This window comes from Echiichthys vipera (assembly GCF_963691815.1).
Source record: "Echiichthys vipera genome assembly, chromosome: 4".
Taxonomy (NCBI): domain Eukaryota; kingdom Metazoa; phylum Chordata; class Actinopteri; order Perciformes; family Trachinidae; genus Echiichthys; species Echiichthys vipera.
In genome coordinates, this window is record NC_139829.1 from 22,512,632 (window position 1) to 22,529,705 (window position 17,074).

General features: G+C 42.4%; 1 protein-coding gene across 7 annotated transcripts in view; it reads right to left on the reverse strand.

The window, feature by feature from the left end:
- Window positions 1-407: 407 nt before the first annotated feature.
- Window positions 408-17,074, reverse strand: part of mef2cb (myocyte enhancer factor 2cb) — a 72,097-nt gene continuing 55,430 nt past the window's right edge. For 2 of the 7 annotated variants that reach the window (XM_083911815.1, XM_083911816.1), the window contains 8 exons: window positions 15,669-15,812; window positions 15,343-15,480; window positions 12,674-12,854; window positions 11,759-11,806; window positions 6,532-6,704; window positions 4,983-5,112; window positions 4,455-4,590; window positions 408-4,180 (listed from right to left, as the gene is read on the reverse strand). In XM_083911815.1, coding sequence (XP_083767941.1) covers window positions 3,838-4,180; window positions 4,455-4,590; window positions 4,983-5,112; window positions 6,532-6,704; window positions 11,759-11,806; window positions 12,674-12,854; window positions 15,343-15,480; window positions 15,669-15,812 — 1,293 coding nt within the window. In that variant the 3' untranslated portion in view covers window positions 408-3,837. The remainder of the gene's footprint in view (window positions 4,181-4,454; window positions 4,591-4,982; window positions 5,113-6,531; window positions 6,705-11,758; window positions 11,807-12,673; window positions 12,855-15,342; window positions 15,481-15,668; window positions 15,813-17,074) is intronic. The other 5 variants (XM_083911817.1, XM_083911821.1, XM_083911820.1 and 2 more) reach the window with 5 other exon arrangements.

Genomic DNA, 17,074 nt, shown 5'->3' on the forward strand with positions numbered 1-17,074 from the left:
CATGTGTTTTGAATGTAAGGTCTATGTGTACTGTCTGAGGCACTACATGTCACTGAGAGAGACATGCCACTGTAATGGTAAGTGAGATAAACCTTGGCTTTAAATGTCAACTAAATGTCTTCGGTATGAATGCACTGATGTCTAGATTTTTTAAAATGTAAATGGAAAGAAGCAAATGTGAAAAGGATGCCGTTGTCATTATTTCAATGTCATAAAATGATTTGTCTTGAAGTAAAGCTGCTATGGCACCATGCACTAACTTCCATTTGTGGAAGAATTTCATGTTGATGTGATTGCTGTTCTTTTTTTTCTTCTTTTAAGCATGTACAGTATGAAAGTAGCTACTGTTTGGAGATGCATGCAGAAACAAGTCCAACACAATGAAACCACACCAAGTCACATCAGGATAACTAAGAAAGCCAGTAACTTTACTGAAATCTCTGCAAAATACAAATAGCCTTTCCCTCCAGCAGAGGAGACTTTTATTTCATCCCCATACGTTTTCACTACATACAGCTGAATCAAGTCCCTTGAGTTACAGAGATGTGGATTTAATTTAATTCCATCTAAGTCTCAAGTGGCGACAAAGGCCAGCTTATGCCGCTGAAAGCAGCTCTTGCGTTCCAGAAAACATTAGTTTTAAACCGCCCCCATTTTCAGGTTTATACAAGCTACATTTGATACTACAGACTGACTTTTAAGCATTTTAACACATTACTCTTTTTAGAAAACTTCAGCTTTTGAATACAACTTAAATAAACCACAAACACGGTGGAGCAATAAAGAATCCCCTGTGAATGTAGGGACCTTAAGCAATGGTATTACATGGTTGTTACACATGGCTGTACAGGTGTATAGTCTCCCCTTTTCACTGCAAGCGACTCATCAAAACATCAGCTGAGGTACTGCTTGGGTAAATTTTGAGGTACCAACATTTAGTCTATTATAATAATGACAAAGAACAACTGATCAACAGGTGATGAAAAAGAACGCCTTCAAATTTAACACAAGAAAAAAAAAATAAAGATGTGAAGACCAGTTTTCTCCATGTCTTTGGTTAAAATGATGGTCAAACCTGCAGCACTGTAATCAACCATCAGTATACGTATTATTTCAATCAGTTATCAAGTAGCATGATAATTAATGTATGGTGTGCTTTGACCAAGTAGGCAGCACACATGTTTAGCATGATCACGCCTGAGTGATGCTGCTGATTCTTAGTAGTGAACCACATGTAAATTGAGTGTAACAATCTCAATGCACAGGGAGACACATGAGCAACAAAACCGGTAAATTACTGTGCTTGGTATTGACGTCTAAAGCTACATTTGATTGACTGAAATTGAAATGTGAAACCAATTGTACATTTTGAGCAAATTCTTTTATTGTCTTGTTTCAATGCTTGCAAAAACCATAAATGAATGTGAAAATAAAAGTTGAGTTTACAACACAGAAATACCACTGGCTTTGGTTTCTCCACACTTATGCTGCCTGAAACATCATGTTTATTTTTTTCTCAACCTTTTTGTATTGAATTTTAAAAAAGAAAAAGAGAAGAACACCATTATAGAGGCTCTGCCCCTGTTTGACTACACAGACTGTATACAGTAACAACATAGTGAACCTGCATGAAATATGCACATAGAAATATTATAACACTTAAGTGACAGCAGATAAGGGAGTGGGAGGCAGAGAGATATGTGGCTAGTATCATTGTTGTTGTTTTTTTTAAAAAAAGAGAAAATCAAAACAGCTATTTTTTTCAGAAAATAAACGATTGTGCTTCTTTCATACCAGCATGATCAATTTGTCCTTGTGTATCTGGTGCTGAACTGTCATGTGACATGTGGTAAATGATATGGAACCCTGTTTTGTAGAGTGGAACATAGGGAGTCACAGGAAGACACCGAATCAAATTAGGTTTGAAAATGATTGGGGATAATTAATCACAATGGACTTGCAAAATGATTTTACATAAATATGATTCAAAAGAAAAATTGTATAGATTGGGGTCTGGGCTTGTGCAACATCCTGAACACACATGTTGAAGATTTGAGAGCGAAAAAAAAAAACATTGCTAATGTCAAAAACATGTTTTATGAGATTCACTATATTAAATTAGACAATTAAGGTCAAGAATGAAATGTCTGATGCATTCAAATGCTTCTCGGAAATGGATTACAGGGTCAGTCATATTTCCTCATCAGTATGACAATCATGTATATCATGTGCCAACATTGATTTCTGTGTAATTCCTAGTTCCACTCCCATGACATTTTCCACCAACAGCTTGTGTTCCAGCATTCAGGCCTGTCTTTCCTCTGTCACACAAACCCTGGCAATGCTTCCCAGCTGGTTTTTAAGGTTAGACTAAATACACGCCTGAACAGCACGGTTCAGGGCTCAAATTAAACAAACCAGACATGTGCAACTGCACATAGAAACTCCACTAAGAAACCAACAAAAATCATTAGTATATATATTTATATATTAGAAAGCTATACACAAGCATGTTAATTTCACAGATTTTTTTTTAAAGAATCTTAATATTACCATTATTATATATAATTAGAAATACACGTTTAAAAACAAACCTCTACAAAGATAAAACAGTTCAGCAAAGCATTGGATCTCAATCTGTTTTTCATGGCTTAGGGCTGCGACGCCCTGTCATTTCCCCTCTGGGTGAACTATCCATCTCTTATTAGCAAAGCTATCAAAAAACACATTCTGGCTTATAGAAACTACAAAAAGCCACAAAAATGCTTTGCATTGTATTCCTTTCATATGAAAATATAAGCAAGTGTATCGTACAATTGTTTTTTATTTTTCCTTTTTTTGTTTATTAATACTGAATATTAATACTAGATCCAGAGTTTTCTTGATTACACGAAACGCAGCTCTGAGATCAAAGGGTGGTCCTCACTCGGCTCCGTTCTTTAAGAGGAGCGCTTAAATCATCAAAGGTTCCACACACCTAGCATTGGGTCTGCCTGTTTACCTGTACAATCCTTCAAATGTTGCATAATAGCTTTTCATTTAGTGAGTAAATAAATCTTGTAATGTCTGGCAACGTTTGAGCCCTGCCCTTCCCCCCTTGACCCTCTATTTACATAAATACGTTGAACCTGCAACATGACATCATCTAATGTTAACACACATTTTTGCAAGGGAGAACTGCAGAGAAGGTATATAGCAATGAAACTGACACTGTACACATGTATTGTTTGTCCAACTCAAGTGCTAAGGTGTTTTCCATTGGACACACTCACTCTCAAGTTAATGTTTTTTTTTTCGTTTTTTTTCTCTAGTCATTGATATATCGCTGAGGCAAAGTGTAAGTACGTTTTATGAAACAGAGTACCTGACTATTTTTTTTGTTTATTTGTTGATATGCATATATGTACACATACACACACGTGTAACAATATATGCATATGTGATTCTTTTTATCCACACACAAAATACAATTTATGCATAGTTCCCCAACGAAAATACCCCCAGAACCCATCCCAACCAACACCCACCCTCACAAACCCCCATAACAACACCCCACTGGTTTATATAATGTCAATATGTATAGTACACACACACTCAGCAAAAAGAAAATAAAAAAGTAAAAGAAATTACAAACATATTTTTGAAAAAGGGCTGTCCCTTTTCTATCCTTCAGCGTTAAAGAGATAAAAGGAGAGAGGCCATGGGGTTGGGTGGTGAGTGACTTGTGATATCAAGTGAGAGGAGCAAGAGGAGGGAGCTGACTTGGGGGCCATTAAAACGCCGTGTTGTCGGGGGCTCAGGGCAACTTGGGGCACTGCTGGGGACAAGACAGAGCTATCATGTCGCCCATCCTTCTGACAGCCGCACCCGTTTGATGGAGGGGCTCTCGCGCTCGTCCAGGGCAGGCCGGACCAGTCCCAGAGGTGAGTGGAACTCATTCCTGTGCTCATCACGGTCGCTGCCCTCATGGGAGCTGCTACAACTGCTCAGGCTATCAACAGGGGAGCGCCCCGAGTCCTGGCGGGACGATGGGTTCTGGGGAGGTGGTACCCCACCATAGCCCCCCGTGCTGCTGGTGCGATCTCTAGGAGGAGAAACAGGTTCGGACTTGATGTGCAGGCTTTGAGCAGAGGGCAGGGAGAGATTTGAACCCTGACATAAGTGAGAGCTAGAGCAATTTCTGTAGGAAGGAAGGGAAACGCAAAGGGGTTACAGAGTTACAGAGCAAGAAACAAAGTGATTTTAAAGTCAGTCTGTCACACACAAAAATGCATGCATACATGCTCATATTTATGAAAACAGGGAGGGGTAATAATTGTGTTGGACCTTGAAAGTGAAAGCTGAAAACAGTGAAAGGCTCTCGGAGTATCAAAAAATAATTTCTAGTGATTTATGTGTTACATCATGCATTTCATAACAACACAACACTTCAAATTAAAGTTCAACACACTCACCCTAGCTGGCCGAGGGCTGAATGCTGCATGTTCTGAAGGTGTTGCTGTTGCCACCCGCTCATTGAGCCAAGGTGAAGGGAGCTGCCACTGTTGAATCCGGACAGGGAGGACAGGTCTGCACTATTCAGGGAATACTCTGTGCACAAACACATAGGAGAAAGGAGGGAGATTATAGGTTGATCACAGAAGTTCAAGTAAAGTTGCAGAGAGGATGCAACTCTGCTAAATGCTGCTGTGATGCAACATGAATGTGTTCTGTTAGTATGTGTGGCAATAGCACCCTCTGCTGTTATATTGTTGTATAACATTTAGATTTGGGAAGGAGGTTTCGAAAGCACTTGAAATGAGTCAAATGATATTTCGTACTAATCTAAAATCTAAAAAAAACCTATATTTGCTGGGATATTTAGGTAGAGTCCAGGGACACTGGAGCTATATTACATAATGGTAAACATATAAAAAGTCATTACACAGAATGTGTTAATGGTCAAATGGAAATTGAATGTATAATTATCAAACAGTACGTACCTGTACCATAAGAAGTAGAGATGGCAGATGGGTAACCGCCCATGCCTTGTCCTGGTAAAGTGGGAGTTGCTACTGATACCACTGGGGTGGCCAATGACTGAGCAGACTGGGAGTTATTTATTCTCTGGTTCTGTGACAGAAGAAGGAAAGAGACAGAGAGCAAAAGAGATGGGAGAGGCTTGAGAACATGAAATCAACTTCCAGACAAAACAAACAAAAACTGCATAAACCTAGAAAGTTTTTTTCTTTTTTTCTTTCACTCAACAGATGCTGTGAGAATGAATGCGGTGCCAACTTCTGGGGAAATTAATCACTTGACATGCGGCACGGCTGAACCCTGCCAACCCTATCATTTACCACCCTTTCCAAGGGCCCACTGTCGCTATAGTAACACCATCGGTCTCCAAGGCAACGCAGGGTAGCGACGGCAAGGGAGAGGCACTTTACTACACAGGGGAGGGTTTGGCAGAAAATAATGGCGGGTTGATGCAAAATGAAAGAGTACTCTTTTGTTGACCTTCATTTCTACATTCTGAGTAATAAGAGTGAGCTGTACGTCTGCGGCACAATACTCTATTTGCAGGCAAAAGGATAAAAGGAAGAAAAGGAGGAGTAGATACACAAGGGCTTAGGCAGAAAAGAGGCCAGGCTGCTTTTACTCTAACACACCACTAGATGGCACTATGTGTCCTCAAAAAATGTCATGAGAGGTGACATTGGAGCCTTCAGCAGAGTCAGCAACAATAAAAGGGAAAGTTACTCTGGAGTCAGGACGTCTTTTCTCAAAAACGCTGTATCAAGCTGTAATAATCTCAGCAGTGATGGCGAAAAGTTAATGTAAAGTAAGACATCAGACTCAGGTGACTGCAACACTCAACACCTTATGCTCCCGAGAACTGATTATCATGAGAAAACTCTTCAGGTTTGACAACCGTACAGCCCTTTTAAGGTTGTTTTGATTTCTAAATCTGAGCGGCAGTCTGACTTACCAATAGCAGATCGACATCCTCAGACTGATGGCATTAAAAGGGGAGGGTAATAAATTCAAATTAGTGAGTGCAAGTGTGAATATAGAAGTGGTGGCTCTAGGGATGGAGCTACTGTAGGATTGAGTCAGAGGACATAAAACTAATGTGAAAAGAGGATTCTAAGAACTATTGTCTTTATAGTAGGAGAGTGGCGCCCACATAAGCAAACAGCAGAGAAAATAAATCTGACATATCAGACTTGGGCCAAACGTAAATTTTTAAGAAGCTGCCGAGGCACATTTGAAAATAACAAAAATATCATGTAAAACAGTCAAGCTTATCACTAGCATAACCTCACCAACCCAAGTCTGGTATGAAGACATGAAAGATGAGGAACATCAAAGGTAATCAACAATAGCAAAATCCAAGATTTGTGAAAGTCTCATGAGATGATGGATAGGCATTGACCTTGAACGGTTAAGGTTAGTATAGATTGTCAAGAAACAAGTCTCATGTGAGTTTTCGCAAATCGAAGGTTACCATCTAGACACAACCTGAAGAGGGATAGAAACGTTACTCACGATGGATGGCATGTTGTTCTTGGCGCCAGGGGGGATGAGCACACGTAGATCAGGTTTGCGGTTGTTCATGCCTAAGTTCATGGGCGGGGGCGACTTAGCCTGCATGTTCTTGTTCATGCCGCCTGGAGAGACCAGCAAACCTGGTGAGTTGCGATGGTTTCCATATCCATTTCCTAAGAGCAAAGAAAGGTTGGGCAAAAAGAGGCAGAGAAACATGAAATATACTAGAATTGTATTTGAACCAAATATACAGATACATGTTATATAACCTGTTTCAAAAGTTGAATGCATCCTGAAAATCCTGCTGTTCATGAAAGCGCAGTCCATTGAAGAATTACAGGAATCAATTTTCACCATGTGCTCATTTTCAGTGTTTCTGTTTCACGTCCACTTCCTGTGCTAGATATTTTATTAGCACACCAGTAACTTAGGTTTTATGAAAGTGGTGCACACTGGCGTGGCAGAAAGTCAAACAAGCGTACTGTTTTTGTCTTGATGATCACCACTGTTTGCTTGGCATTCATGCAATGAAGGCACCCACTGAAGAGGACCTCACCCTCCACCTCTGTCACTGTCAGTTAAGGCTGCATGTACCCTGCAACAGCCAGTAATTCGTGTAAAAACATCTAATTACGAGTAGCAAGACCACAGAGGGATGGGACCCATCATTTGGCCATCAGAGCTAAATACATGTGTGGTTCTTGCAGACAAAGACCCTGCCTTGGGGTTGCCACCAGAACTGCATTCCCCTAAATATGTAGGGCCAAGTGCAGCACCCATTTCCTCCTCAAAAACCGGTGGGGCCAAACCCCAGTAACATCATGAAAAAAAACTGAGAGTGGAGCATTCTAGCAAGCAACATTGTCTTTGTTTCTAACCCAATCCCGCAGGCTTTTTTTCCCCTTACTTCTCCTTCCTTCTTTCAAGGGGTAGAACACAGGGCACTGTGTGGACGCTACCACTTGAAAGACGGGCAGGAATTATACGTTAGACATAAATGAATTTCCTAATCATATACTCCAGGGAAAATGAGTCACAGATGTCTTCCTGGGCAATTTCCCTTGCTGATCTTTGTTTAATTTGAGAGCGAGGTTTTTGTTGTTTGGAAATGAAAAGTCTCAAAAGCTCAATTTGAACAATCTGAAGAGTAAACGACCGCTAGCGGTGAGAGAAAATGAGGCCGTCTGACAGAAAACGAGAAAAACAGTGTGTGTGACTGCTGGAGTGTGTTTGTGCCTTTGCTGGCATGTGTGATGTGTAAGCATGTACAAGTTGACTTTGTGTGTTATTGCATGTTTTGCTGTATAAAATCTTGCATGTGCATGATTCTACATATGAACCATTTTTTCTGTCATACTGAGTGTATATAAGCACAGTACGACTTCAGGTACTGTCTCTGTGAGACACGCTGAATGCACAAGCCATGCATATGGATGCACGTGTGTGTTTTGTATTGGACCCTCTTAGTTCCAGTGTCAGTCTGATATTAGCAAAGAGGCAGCTGCCTCTTCAGTTTTCCCGCTCTCTCATTCTCATGGCTGGCCCTTTGTGAGATTGAGTGGGTGCATGTGGAGATAGATGAATGAGATCTCACACACACACACACCACGCATGCTGTACACACACTTTAGTAAATAACCCAGCAGGAAGTACATCAGTGTTTCTGTACAGATGAATAAAAAGAGACTGAGCAATAGAGACATTAATATACACTTTGGTCAAGATGACACAGACTTCATCTTGGGGACAGTTAATCAGACATCTGTGTATTGCCACCCTGTGGAGATGGCTGCAGTTCAGTCAATTATCTGCTGGGTGACTATGATCCTGAGTGGCATAAGCCAGACCTCAAGCACCTTCAAAAGTAAAATTGGCTAATTAAGCTAATGTAACTCAAATCTTCCTATTCTGTAGCTTGATCGTCCTGATTTTAGGACAGTCGCACTCATAGGGACACATTGGTTTGACTATCATATCAGCTGAAGAAATGATACCCAGAAATCATTTCAGCTCTGCTCTTCTAATGCTGCTCTGCATGGTCGAGCTGCGGCGAAGGCTGGTATCAACCGTTTACAGGAAGTACCAAAATTAAACTCAGCCCAGCCAGGGGTCTGTTTTTCTGCTGTATAAAATTCACACATAGAGAACAACATCTGATCTGAGAATGAGATAAAAGCTGAGGACAAAGCTGAAGGATTGTAATTTGTCTATAAATGTGCCATGCTTACAATTAAGTGCACTTCCAGATCAATGTGTTTAAAAAGACACCTCTCAAGTGTTTGCTTTATCTGTCTTTCTGTCTCCCTCTCTCTCTCTCTCTCTCTCTCTCTCTCTCTCTCTCTCTCTCTCTCTCTCTCTCTCTCTCTCTGTCTCTCTCTCTCTCTCTCTCTCTCTCTCTCACATACAAAAACACACACACACACACACACACACACACACACACACACACACACACACACACACACACACATGGATACACACACACTCTCACACACACACACACACACACACACACACACACACACACACACACACACACACTCTCTCACACACAAAGAGAGAGGTGTGGTTAAACTCATGTACATTTTACTGTTACTGAACAAATTTCTGATGTCCTGTTGTGGTCTAACAGGCGCGCTCCATTCTATTCCCCATACACACACACTCTTCCGTTGCGGTTTGGCCAATGTGCATTCAACCCTGAATTCTCCAACTGAACTAAGGTGTCATGCTCACGCTTACAACTTGTACAGTTGGTGTGAGGTGCTGCTAAGATTGAGACACACATTGTTTGATCTTCTGAACCCGACTTGTTGTAATTTCTTGTATGTATGCTTTTTAGCTTGTGATTTCTGTATGATTTTGACAAACGATGTTTCAAAGATGTAGCTTGTATGCAACTCATTTAAGAGAGTAATTGGTATGTTATCAAGGTGAGCGGTGACAAGAGTTTCTTGTTAATTTGGAGTGCTTTGGTGAGCAGAGTGCTGATCGGAGCATAGGTGACAGCTACATAATTACACAAATGGATGCGGGAGGTTTTTACAAGCTCAGGCTGCTTGGTCCGGAATTTCCTTCATGAGCTCTGTTTCTCTCCTTCACTCACGTTCTGTCTATTCCATCAGCCTGTGCTCTCTCCTACAGTAGCCAGCAAAGGAGTTGACACATTGAACACATACTGTATATAAATGAGCAAACGCATGCATGCACATACACACTTCCCACAATATTTCCATAGAAGACATGATGACTCAGCCTTTCAGTAACATGCCCTATTTACACTGGACTAGAATTACCTAGGGACCTTGTGTGATTTAGACTTACGCCCATGTCTGGGTTCTGCACAGGATAAACAAAGTCTTCTTCAATTAAATGTACATGCCAAAACCCAAGGATTATGTCCAGATATGATTGAAACATGGTGCACCCTTATGTAAATGGGCAGTCTAGTCTACTACTAAGATATGCTTGGAGTTCAAGTAGTTGAAGTGTTGAAGTAGTGTTGCTAAGCAACTAACAACAATAAACGTCTTTCCCTGCTTACCTTTAAAATAAGAATTTTGTGCTTATTGCAACTTCATAATGATTATAGATAAGATAGATAATAGATAAGACGGAAACAATACACTCATAGGCTACCTGTGTTTGGTAAAATATGGTAGTTAATCAGCTGTGGAATTTTAACTTTACAGATTGAGGACATGGCAGATGATTATTGGATTGAGACAAAAATTACTTCTTCAATCCTTCCAAACTACAAGTGGACGCTAGCTAATGCTAATTCCACGTGAGTTGGGCTTTAAAAACTGTAATTTTCTCTCTTTACAGACAGTGGCACCATGACATCTAAGGCACAAAGGAGGTGTAGGGTTTATGTTCATCTGAACCACACATATTTTTATGTTTTATGTTCATCCATAAACACACCCACAGACACACACAGACACCTCCTATGTCACTTAGGCCACGCCACTCAGGACACTCATAGACGGGCCAGACAGCTACTTGTATAATCAGCTTATCAAAACTCACTGTGAGGAGAAGAGGAACATTAAAACAGCCTTTGTGGTGCCACAGTGGCTAGGCCACCTCACACTGAGTCACTTAAGAGGAACATCATTAAAATGGCTGACCAAGTTCACAGAACACTTCCATCTGTGTTCCCCCTACTGTTTCTCCTTTGCACACATGCTTCCACCATCAGTGGATATTCATCACTGGGGTGCCCCCCCCCCCCCCCCCCCCCCCCATGCCCCCCTAGATGAGAGTTAAGAGAGCTTTGAATGGAATCTTTTAGCTTCCACATGACTCTCTCTCCACGTCGTGTTTTTCGCTGCTGCTGAGCGACGCACAGCTCTCACAGAGAGCCTCTGTTCCTTGGGCGCAGTGACACAAAGGCTACATTTGAAGCATGCTCTGCAGCACGCCGTCGACGGAACACACGCCACAACAAATGGTCCTGTTGTGTGTGTGATGAGTGACTAGACAGAGAAACCAGGCATTGACCCCTTGTGATGGAGCCCTGGGGGCCAGACAGGGCTGCCCAGCTGTACCCCTCTGACCCCCGCCACTCTCCATTTTTACACTCTGCACTGTACGTTGAGGCTGTAAAATTAACCCCTTTAAATGGGAGTCTTTGCCATAAACTTGGGCCTGACATGTCCTTAGGGACAAATCCACTGACACACAGAAGCTAACACATAAGAGTCCTTACACATGTTCCTCATACACACTTCACTCTCCACAGGATCATTAGGGCATGGAAAGACATTCAAAACATTAAATTAATCGAGTTGCAGACATATGATAGCAGTTACTGTGCAACGAGTTTGCGTGTATTTCAAATGAGAGCTATGGGTGCTCCAAGGGGTGGTAGAAATATAGAGATGGCTCATCATACGGAGAAGTTGACAAAAAGTCCACCATCTCTTCTGAATGCTTGAGTATTTAGTGTAATTTTAATTCTGTTTCCCCACACTTGTTCTACCGTTTATATCTGAACACAGACAGGATGTGTCACAGCCCCATTCCCAAATATTCCAAGATGAACTCCACGACCACTAACATCAACACTGTGAAAATCTCCATTTGGGTTTGGGTTACTGTAAGTCATGCATTTTATGGTCCAAAGTGTGTGAGTGGGTGCCGTGTGTGTGTGTGTGTGTGTGTGTGTGTGTGTGTGTGTGTTTGCAGACAACTCTGAGTGAGAAGAGGAGGCCGTTCTTACCAGCACTGGTGCCTGCACCAGTGGTGAGGTCAGCACCCATGAGGCCACCTGAAAGATGAAAGAGAGAGGAGAGAGACAAAAAGAGAGAAAACCATTAGAGGATAGACACCCACGTAACATTCGCTATGCCTCCTGTCTGTTACCTTACTGGCCTTTCAGAAGCTAACTCAATTTAGTCACAATCCACTGTGTTTGTGTGTGTGTGTGTGTGTGTGTGTGTGTGTGTGTGTGTGTGTGTGTGTGTGTGTGTGTGTGTGTGTGTGTGTGTGTTTGTTTGTGTGTCAGTACAGCATATGTGTAGGCCTACTAGCACCAGAAGTATTAATGCTTCCACCGTGAGCAACTAGACACTGCTAGTGGCTACATTAAGCTGCCGTCCAAGAAAAATGACACATTATTATTTTTAAGCCATGTGAGGTGGAAGAGTGGGCGGAACGTGTGCGGTTTGGTGTGGATGCTCTGAGTGCCAAAACTCATATTTAGTTTGTGCTAGCGCTTCTAGCATCCAGTTGTAATGACAGGGTAAGGGTGTGGGCAGCAGCCTTCAGACCAGAGGGACAGAAAAAGGACTATGGACAACAATAACAAACCAAGAGGCCTGATTTGCCTATGTCATACATAGGGCCAGACATCCAATGTGTACAACCTCACACTAAATCAATTAGACTATGGGCTGGGAATTAAGATGATATTAAGTATTTGAACACAATACTGAGCAGGCAATATGTGAATATCTATGGGAGGGACTTTAGATATATTCACTGCCTTCAGGGGGGATATTGTGGGTAGTGTCATAAAATATATATGTGTGTATTATCATGACAAATGGGCACACACACAGTTGAGAAGATAGACAGATGGGATAACAGCGTGTACATGGGTGCATGAGTGCATGTGAGGCCCTAACTGTGTTACCTGCACTGGGGGGTCTGTGAGTAACTCCGGGAGACATGCTGTTTCTCTGTAGGCCGTGGTGCGCCAGTGGCAACAGGTTGTGGTTGCCTAGGGAACCACCAGGATGGCTGTAAATGAGATTGTTCTGGTTGCTAACGGGAATGGACACAGGCATGTCATAGTTTGATGGGGGCACAGCCTGCTGAGAGAGAGAGAGAGGGAAGAAAGAGAGACACAGGCACAAGTTTGATTAGACTAAAGATACTAACGATTCGAGGAAAAGGAATGGCCATAGAAAGAGAAAAAGAGATGTGAAAAAAACAAGAAGAAAAAACAAAGTCTGCAGGCAAAGCAAAGTCAAAGTTTGAAGAGAACAGACAGAGACAGCCAAGTTCAAAAGGACAAATGGACAACTAACAATAGTCAGCCATGCATAGATAAATGGTACAGGGAACAACTACATGGAAGAAAGACTAAAAATAAATAAAAAAGACAGTAGGGACAGTGGAGGGGAGCACTGAAATTAAAGGTTAAGCGCCTAGAAAAGTCCTCTAAGAGTTGCTCAAATTGCCCCTTAGAGGATATATGGGTTGGCAATACTGTCACTCAAACTTTTCGGTTACTTTCTGTAAAGGACTCCTTTGCCTCTTACATGTTGTGACATTTGTGATTGTGAAGGCAAAAGGTTGACCTGCCGAAATATCATGATGTGGTCACTCATTTATATTCCCTGAAATACATTCCTTAATTATTAGATTAAGGAAATGAGAAGGCTATGGTGTACTGGGATGGAAGCCAATGGCTTCCCCACTGTTTTAAAAGAGCTATAGATAATTCAGCTCACTAAATAAGTATTTCAGTATTTCTTGCAAAAGTAAATTCAAGACCGGAGAACCAAATGCAAGTGGGAACCATTTATTTGTCTGTCACATGTAGCTGATGCAAAGTGTTATTAAGGGGCAGACTCAGATCAGTCAGTAGTCTCATCAGGAACATGAATGGAGGTAGCCTGTCAGCCCCAGGCGTCTAGTTTGTCATGTTTATTGTGTCACTTGGCAGAAGGCTTAACCTTGGGAGTGCCCTGGAAGTGGTTGATCCTGCATGTTAGCTTTAGGAAGTAGAAAATAGGGCCCTAAATTACTGCCATGTGTCTCAGAGCCATGGAGGGAGCGCATCAGGGGGATCATCGGCCTGGCTTACGTGGAAGTGGGATATGTGCCTGCTTCGTCTTCTTCAATTTTTACCCTTTTAGCCCTAATGCTCTTTTTTTGCGGGCCACATATTATTTTATCGCGGGCCTCTGAACATCTCTCTTTTACTGCAACTTAACACTGGAGTGAGTTAGCCAAAAGCCATGGAAGCATTCTTTTATAACCAGTGAGGGGCTATAGCTGGTTCAGTATTTTCAAAGCCTTTCAGTAATTTCTTCCATCTTGGATTCCTTATTGGATAAAACTCCTTTTTATTGGATAAAAACTTTTTATACCTCAAGACTTCCCTACGCTGTGCTTTCCCAGAGTGGGGAGCTGTCTCTGTGCACACGCTTGCATGTACACACACCCCTTCGCTGGGTGTAAGGGCCCCGTCTGTAAGCTGTCCTTTAACCGGTGCCATCCTTCCTGTTTTCACTCATCTTCCTCCTCCGCCTCTCCCCACAGTTCCCTCAACAGTCCCCTGCAATCCAGAGGCCCAGTGCTTGGCAGCCACCCTGACCACACATTGAACTGCCACTTGTTGTGTGCAGAGTCCCCCCAACACCACCGCCCCCACTGTTCCACCCCCATCTCCGCCCGGCTCCGATCCAAAACCCACCCTGCACCGCCACGCCATCCCAGCTCACCAACCCCTGCCCTGCTTCTAACCACATCTCCCCTGCTCCACGCGGCTTAGACACTACTGTTCTTCTCTAAATGATCTACCATGGAATTATCTGTTTCTGTGTAAGGGTAGAGCACTAACCATTCCAATATGGTGCTTTCTGAATGAAGTGTAAGCTCAGTTTACATAGAGAGCAGCCTTTTATTTTGTGGTTTCTGGCAGCTGGCTATAGATTCGATTCATTTTGTTAAATTAACACAGTATAATATAAATTCAGCAGCTCACATGCCTTGCCTTGGACACGTCTATGTCCATTAACAAAGATGCAGTTGGGCTACCGAAGACTTTGCCTTGAATTATTTTAGCAACGAGGAGAGATAATTGAGTTCTGTGAGGTACAGAAATATGGTGAAGAGTTTTTGAGTGTCTGCTGCAGTGCCTATCGTTTTATTTGTTTTGAGTGACTGAACACTGTGTTTTTATGCAGGAAAAGGAAAAGCACATGCAGACCACACCTCCCCAGAGATCCAGGCAAGGCGTTATGGGTAACGGGTTCAAGGAGGGAACCGAGTAAGGTTAAAATTTGTCATGAGAGTAAGTCTGCAATTACTATAGCAAAATGCCTGCTAGTTATGGTTACAGTTATGCCAAATTAGAGGACCGTTCCTCAACTGTAATCAGGCAAAATCAAAGTACTGTCAGTTTTTTCACTGTAAGTATGCAACATAATTCCACTCTAGTCTCACTCTCACTTTGTGTATTTAGTCTAGTTGCAAACAATGGTGGTTAGCTGGGTTAGCTCAACAGTTACTGGCCAGTCAGCATTTTGTTAGCCTACTGAGGATGCGGCGTAGCGTCAACCCAGTACTTACAGGTATCTTATGAGTTTTAATCATGTGATCAAACTCCTCGTTAATCTGTTTGTATTTCTCCTCAGTACGTGGGGTGAGGATGAGAGCAGACTCGAGCTCCGGGCTTTCGCCGCCTTTGTTCTCCTTCTTGTTTAATGCCTGCCAGGTCCCACGACCACAAAGACGGATAGAGGGGGACACAGATGAAGGTATGGAGAGATGGGTGGTAGGAACACATGACAAGAACGAGCAGACGAGGACGAAGTGACAGAAGGCACAGGGGAAAAAAGGGAAAGAGAGGAAAGAAAGGTAAGAGGAATGTCCGGGGTTTGACAAAAGGTACTTACACACAGTCTCTGTCTGCTGATCATCAGATCAATGTCCTCGTTTATTTTCCTGTACTTGTCCTCAGACTCTGGGCTGTGGCCAACCGAGTCGTCTGCGTCAGGGTCTGGGCTGTCACAGCCGTTTAGGCCCTTCTTTCTCAATGTCTGCAAACAGAGCAGTTGCACAACATAGTTGAAGGGCTTTGGGGTAGGGAACAGATCCAGGTGAACAGCTTGGAAGGGACAAATGGTGATGACCAGTAAGGAGGTACCCTTTAGATTTGATCCTGACAAAAGGTGAATTAGAGGAAGTGTAGAAAAACATTTAGAGATTTCTTAAACAGGAGTATATCCTGATTTATTTGAAATTAATACATTTCCAAAATATTTTGCTCTATGAAAAAAATAGGTCAGTTTCCGGGAAATGTTTTTTACGAAAGTCATTAATCTTTTTGGCAGGCTCCATTCTAACCTCCATCAACATGGGGTGACACAAGGATACACTGGCTGCTTCGTGAACAAGAAAACATGCAACCAAACATTCAAGATGGCACAAAGGATTTAATTGCATCCAATAACAAGACAAAACAAGTAATTCAAACTCTTGACCAAATGACAAATCATGGGACCTTGAAACCTCATAATTACACAGGGAAGAAAAAGTCATAACTGTAAAACACATTTTATAACCATAATCATCAGTGTGTCATGAAATAGAATTAAACTACTGCTGAGGAGCTCAAGTTCATGACTGTGGTATATTTGCTATTAAATGTGGCAGTTTCTGTTTTGGCCACCTGATGGCCACCTGCCCCCATTAGAGTGGCCAGAAAACAGCAGACGGGCAGGAAAGCATGCTCCACAAGCTCACCACTCCCTCCCACTCCCTCCCAGTGGAAGAGAGACACAGACAAAGAGAGAGAGAGAGAGAGAGAGAGAGAGAGAGAGAGAGAGAGAGAGAGAGAGAGAGAGAGAGAGAGAGATGCCTCTGTCCTTTTTTAGATATTGTTGACAACCATAACAACAGGGATAAGTTTCAGAGCACATTACTGTGTGTGATAGCACGCGGGTATGTTTGCTTGAGCAAGTAGGCATGTACCGATAGGTGCAGTGTTCATTTGCCTCGTAAAGTGAGAGACAAAGACAGATCGGAAGAGAAGAAAAGTACAGTAGCTGACAGTTAGAGATCTCATCAAAGGCACCCCCTCCTCTCCATCCTGCTTTCACTTTCTCCCCCCACCCTCTCTCCTCCTGGCTTTAATAAAGGGAGATTAGTCTACAGGAGGAATATCACGGGCCTGCTCCTGTCTGTGCAGTCGTCGCTTCATACTGCGCTCTCCTACTTTCATCTGAAGCTCCATATCAGACAGACGTAATTAAATTTACTTTAGCACACCCTGTATTTGATGCTGATCAAGTATGTGTGT